Source organism: Phoenix dactylifera, chromosome 3 (assembly GCF_009389715.1).
Source record: "Phoenix dactylifera cultivar Barhee BC4 chromosome 3, palm_55x_up_171113_PBpolish2nd_filt_p, whole genome shotgun sequence".
Classification (NCBI taxonomy): Eukaryota; Viridiplantae; Streptophyta; class Magnoliopsida; order Arecales; family Arecaceae; genus Phoenix; species Phoenix dactylifera.
In genome coordinates, this window is record NC_052394.1 from 2,444,354 (window position 1) to 2,450,493 (window position 6,140).

The 6,140-nt window shown below is 39.1% G+C and overlaps 1 protein-coding gene across 2 annotated transcripts; it reads right to left on the reverse strand.

The window, feature by feature from the left end:
• Positions 1-637: 637 nt before the first annotated feature.
• LOC103709132 (probable serine/threonine-protein kinase PBL7) lies at positions 638-4,634 on the reverse strand. 2 transcript variants are annotated; one of them, XM_008794348.3, is made up of 5 exons: positions 4,437-4,634; positions 3,224-3,435; positions 2,611-2,800; positions 2,083-2,474; positions 638-1,325 (listed from the first exon to the last, which is right to left on the reverse strand). In XM_008794348.3, the coding sequence occupies exons 1-5, from the start codon at positions 4,507-4,509 to the stop codon at positions 1,002-1,004; spliced, it is 1,191 nt and encodes a 396-aa protein (XP_008792570.1). In that variant the 5' UTR covers positions 4,510-4,634; the 3' UTR covers positions 638-1,001. The 2 variants fall into 2 exon arrangements, with proteins under 2 accessions (XP_008792570.1, XP_008792563.1); XM_008794341.4 differs by having other exon boundaries at positions 3,224-3,438; positions 4,437-4,617.
• Positions 4,635-6,140: the final 1,506 nt, after the last annotated feature.

Consider the following 6,140-nt stretch of genomic DNA (forward strand, 5'->3'; position numbering starts at 1 on the left):
TACAGCACATAAAGCTGTGCATTGCTGCCAACCTCCTCGCAATATGCAAGTACTCGCTTAGCTAAAGAAAAATGGAGGCTTATAGTTGAGTAGTCCTGGACAATTGAGATGATGATGAATGTGCCATCCACAGAGCACACAATATAGATGGATTCATCATATCAACTGGCCACTAGAATTGGACCTCAGCATTCTTCTTCAAACACTTTTGAGTTTCTCTCAACAAGGTCTGTAAATGTCAAGTACCAGACTCAAAAACTCCCAGCTTGCAAAATAACATTCCTCGTATAACACATTTTGGACCCTGGAAATTGATGGAAAAGCACAGACAGCATACCAGCTGGAATAGAATGGAAAATGTTCATGGCCCCTCAAAATGGTATTTTGGAAAAACCGAGTAGTCGGAGCAATAATACATTATATATCAAAGCATATATTGGTTGCCAAAATTTGAATCAGATATGCTAAGAGCCCACCTTTCTTTACTGCTTAATAGCTGAAATTTGAGCAGGTCCATTGATGAAAAGCTGACGAGGAATAAGTGCAGCTGACAATAAAAAATGGGAATGCCTACATAAACCTTTAGTCTTTAGTGGATGATGTATAAATATAGTGTTTTTGCATCTAAAACCAGAGATTAGAAAAAAAATAATACGAACATCAATAAAAGAGCGAGGTGTCTGAACAGAAGCGTTTAACTACAGGGACCTGAAATCGCATGTACAACAGCAAAGAGAAAAAGGGGGGAGGAAAAAAAAAAGGCATTTCCTAGAAAAATTTAGACATGAATCAAACAGGGTGCACCTGTTTTCTGAAAATGATACAAAATTTGATTACCAGACACCTACTAGCCAGCCAAAAGAGTAAAGGTGGGATCTGCACCAGAAACTGCAAGGCAAAACTTTTCATTGTTCTGGCGTCAGGAGATGGTAGAAAGGCAGGTGGAATTGAAGCATTTATGAAGAATTCATTATTTGCATTGCCAAAAGCAATGGATGATTTCACTTTAGTCCCCTCAACTGGTCTCTTTCAGATCCGCCACTTGGTCTCTTCTCACTGTCCCTTCTCGTTCGGGGTGGAGTACCTGGTGCTGTCAAACGAGAAGCATTTTGATTTGACTGAGCTTCAGGGCTGTAAATTTGGGAAGCAAGGTAAGTGAGAGCAGTAACCACATCAGCTATTAAAGGCCTCATGGTAGGCTGCTCCTGAACACACATAGCAGCAACAGCAAGAGCCTGGTATAAGCCTCGCACAGGGTACTGGCCCTGAAGCATTGGGTCGGCCATCTGTGGGAATTTCCTTCTGTCCTTGAAAAGGGGTCGTGCCTGCAAACATGCATATAGCACATTCACAAGGATCCATATGCATGAACATCCTAACAAAGAACAAAGCCCTCACAGTAGGAAATATTATTTGAAGTGCAAAGAATGAAATATTCAACCATGAAAGCACCGAGCCAAAATGTTCTTTCCCCCACTAGTAAGAAGGTCTGCAGAAGCAATGCCCCACGATAAAGAACCACTTCCCAAGGGAAGAACTAACTTCCAAACAGGAATGCAACTTGCACCCATGACTCTCCTGTCTGGAACTTAGCCACAGCCAATGCCTACCCAGGATTCAAAATGATTCTGGCAAGTTGTGTACCCAAACTTAATGTCAACAAATACATCAGGTTTCATAGCTTAGAATCCAACAGTAACCTAGAGTAGGAAAGTTCGATTTCATTGGATGACACCAAAGAGGCAACGAAGTTACACCATGGAAGTTTCTAGTAAATTAAAAAATAATAAAGAACAAAAGGAACTGAAAATAACCTCCCAATCTGTTTTTTCGTTCATGGGCACATCAAGATTCATGCACATATACATTGTGCATTAAACTTTACAGCTAGAGCTCTGAGGTTAAATTATTTTCTAGAACACAAGTTAATAATAAATGTTCATGCTAACCAGACTGAGATAATAATGTGCTTCTTGGAAAGAAATATTTGAATGCCTAAGAAATATGGGATACGAAATGCGTGTGTATGCTTGCATGTGTATAGAAACAAGGATGAATGGGAAGAAAGGAAGAGTCCCATACCCATGCAACGAGATTGTGCTCCCCTGAAGCTCTAGAATTGTCAATAGCCCTTCTTCCAGTGATAAGCTCCAGAAGAACAACCCCAAAGCTATAAACATCTGATTTTAGTGTCAGTTGTCCAGTCATCGCATATTCAGGTGCACAATATCCGTAAGTACCCATCACCCTAGTGGAAACATGAGTTTTATCACCAACAGGACCAAGCTTTGCCAAGCCAAAATCGGATAACTTGGGATGATATCCCTCCCCAAGCAAAATGTTGGAGCACTTCAGATCACGGTATATAACAGGAGGATTGGCCTTATCATGCAAATACTCTAATCCTTTAGCTGCACCAGCAGCTATTTTCATTCTTGTGTTCCAGTCAAGCCGCTTCTTGTCCGGAGAAGGGTCTGTTGCAAGCAAGGTAATCAAATAAACAGGAATACTTCAGTGCAGAAAAGATAGCACATTTAGTATATGAGAAATGCAATCTGCTCAACAAAACATATGCACAGTATGATGATGATGCATCTTACAGTAGCTTACCATGAAGATGATCTTCCAAGGATCCTAGTGGCATGTACTCATAAACTAAAAGCCTCTGATCTCCATCAGCACAATAGCCAATTAGGTTAACAAGATTAGGGTGGTGAAGTAGACTCAACATCAGAACTTCAACAAGGAATTCTCGGTTTCCTTGCAAGCCATTACGGTCAAGCTGCTTTATAGCCACAATCTATGCAGAACACAAGAAAATTCCATGTTATCAATTTAATAATGCTTTCTTTGATCAAAGAAACTATTCTTTTTGCACTTCTCATATTCAAGCAGAGCAGCAAAGTCAGACCACTGTATCGGTTTTTAGCTTGAGAATGCAAGGGGCAAAAGAAAAGCAGGGATGTAAGATTAAAATGATTTGAGCAAAGATTACCAAATATTTTGACAAAGTGAAAATATTGATGGAAAACAAAATATTATCTGACGAAATTCACTTTTGGAAGCTTAGAACTATGTAAAAGTTAACTTCCAGTTTTGAAACTGACACACGGAGGGAGGGGGGAGAGAGAGGGGGAGTAGTTTTTGCAAGCACAATGAAATATAGTGAAAAAAAAGAAAAGAAAAATAAAAGATTAACACAGCAAAGATAACAAATGCTGACCTGGTTAATACTATCCAACTTGCCCTTATAAACTCGGCCAAAGCCTCCTTCTCCTAAGAGGCAATCAGGTCTGAAATTCTTGGTTGCTGCAGCCAGTTCACGAAATGTAATTGTCTGAGCAGCAATATGTTCAGATCCATCATTTGAGGCCTCTTTTGCATCCTGTGAGCTCTGTTTCTTTACATCTGACGAGGAATTGGATTTTGACTTCTCTGCTAAAGAAAAAACATAAATGAATTACTAAACTATATACTTTCAGAACATGAGAACTAAATGAATGGTCAAATAACAGGAAAAGACTAAAACTTCATGTCATTGACTTAAATGGCAAATTAACAGTTTATCTGTTTGTTGTTATTGGACCAGGACGAAGACTCTTAAGTTCCACTGCCTAATTAAAAGTCACAGATCGCTAAATGCATATCAGTGGCCACCAAATACTAAATATGAAGATTCTCCGCTTTAGATGCCTCGGTTATTTCTATGCCACAGAATAACCAGATTAAAATGAGTATTGTGTGCTCAATTCCCAACAGCAGGATAGCAACTTCAGTTAGAACTTGGAAGCCGTGAGGCAATATGCCGCTCAATAATTAAATCTGAAATTAAATACACATTAATAGGAAATCTAACTCGAGTTGAATCAAAAGTTACAATTTTTATTTAATCAAACTATATACACGCGGAAAAAGCATCAATTAATGCATCGAGCTTAACATATATGCAGATATGGAACCACTGAACGATCTAATCATCGCCCAACAGAAAAAGAAAAGCCCATCTTATAGAAGCAACAGGAGATTTTTCTCCTAGGGAATGGTTATAAGAAACACCAAACATTTATATAGACCATTGGCGCACTCGTCTCCGCCCAAGCCCCATCAAAGTCATCACCTTTACACCAGCCGAGTCAAGAAAAACCATCACGGAGATGAAAGAGTTCCTTCGAAACGCACCCCAACCCAACTTCCAATTTTCAGAGGAAAAAAATATGGAAGTCCTAAAAAAAGAACACCTACAGATCGAGTGATTCCCCTCAGCAAACCCTAACTTTCGACTAGAATCTGGAACCATCCGACCCAAAATCCATATCCGATAAGACAAAAATTCCAAGAAGCTCCCACGCCCAGCCGATTCGACCGATTTAAAAAACAACAAATGAAGCAAAAGAAACGAAAAAAAAAATCGCAAATTTGCTACGGATTCCAAGCACCTGAGTCCGGTAGGATCTGATCCTTCTCCTTGCCCTTCTTGCTCGGCTCTCCGGCGCACGGAAAGCACCCCATATTCCCTTCCCACCGATCGTCCTCGAGCCCTTCTTCCCTTCCCCTCTTTTAACTCTCTCACGAAAAAGAGTGAGAAAAAGAGAGTGACAGAGGAAATAAAGAGGAAGGACTCCGATTAAAAGAGGCCAGAATTAGAAAGCAAACACCACAGTTTAAAAACTTAAAATTAGGAGAATACAAACTTCAATTATAATTTAATTCCCGGTCACTTCACGCACCGGAGAACCGGCGTTTCTTGGTTCTTGGAATCCCACCAAAATGGAAAGACGGAGCGATCTGGGCCGTTGGATCGAAGAACCCACTTGACCGTGTGCCCCGATCTTGACCCAAAAAACGCGGTTCTAGTATTCTTTTTTATTTAAATTCTTTTTCGTATATCGATGCTGGCTTTACCTAGAAACACGGTTAATTTATTTACCTTTTACGTATATTGAATGCCTTTGGGCCCCTCTTTAAAATATTTCTTGTTTTTTTTCCCTAACCCGAAGTCGTAAACCGGACGACGGACCGGCGACCGCCCTCTTTCTTTATGTTGTTGTCCTCGGAAAGCTGTGGAACACCAGCGGCTGGTGTGGTTCTGGCGCGGGCGAATCGGACCAGTTTCCGCTTACCGTTCGGCGCTCGAGCGTGACTCGGTAGCCAGTATTTTGGACCCGGTCAGAGTCCAATACGAAATAAGTCTCTTGATCCATGACTTAAATCTGAAATTATTTAATAACAGAGCACTTTTTACTTAGAATGATGGTTGAAATTAGAAGTTTACAATGATAAGCAAGAGTTAGCCATAGGATGGATGCTTATGTTAAGGAAAATCTTTGCATCACTGGGAGGCAGGTGAATATGTCAATTTTTTTTCAAAAAAAAAAGAATAAACATGGAGCAAAGAAAGCACTTCAATTGCTCTGACACAAGCAATGTAGTCCATGGTGATCTGGTAAGGGATCTGAGGGACCTGTTTGGATTAAAATAGAACTTCTGAAGAAAAATATTTCTGAAGATCTATGATTAGCGTGCTAGTAGTTGGATCGAAGTGGTTGCAAAATATGATTCCTTCAACGAATCCTAGATTTATTAAATATATTTTTGATCGTCTATTGCTTGTAACGATTAGCTTTCTTCTTTTGAACCAGCACAAATATTTCTAAATCATGTTAATTATGTTTCAAGGACAATTAGCCTAGACATGGTTGAAAATAATGATGCAACAACTTTTTGAATTTGCAAGTTTGGTAAACTCTAGTATTGTCACCTATGATCTTGTTTATGGCCTAGAAGCATAATTTAAGAATTCTATAATGGTACAAATGCGTCACCAATAGCTTTATGCATTTGGCTTAGAATTATTGTTCTCTTTTAGGTGAAACAATATTGATTCTCTATTTTATAAATTTTTTTGCTATATATATTATCCTCTTTTCGCAACGCTGAAGTTGTAGCTGCTGCCGTTTGTCAAGAAGTAGTTGGTTGGAGGTTCACTCTAATTTTCTATTTTTTTAAAAAAATAATCTATGCATTTTTATGTAATTAAAAAATATAATATCAATTATATATATATATTCCAAGAAACATTGATCATAATTGTATTTTAAAGGTCTTGCTCATGCTGGTGGCATTACACATGCAGGTGCATG

Excerpts from the sequence above, each read along its gene's own strand:
- LOC103709132 (XM_008794341.4), bottom strand. The coding sequence starts at position 4,509 with ATGGGGTGCTTTCCGTGCGCCGGAGAGCCGAGCAAGAAGGGCAAGGAG. Across the intron at positions 3,439-4,436 it reads TCAGATCCTACCGGACTCAG|CAGAGAAGTCAAAATCCAAT; the intron begins GTGCTTGGAATC and ends TTTTTTCTTTAG. Across the intron at positions 2,475-2,610 it reads CTTGGAAGATCATCTTCATG|ACCCTTCTCCGGACAAGAAG; the intron begins GTAAGCTACTGT and ends TGCTTGCAACAG.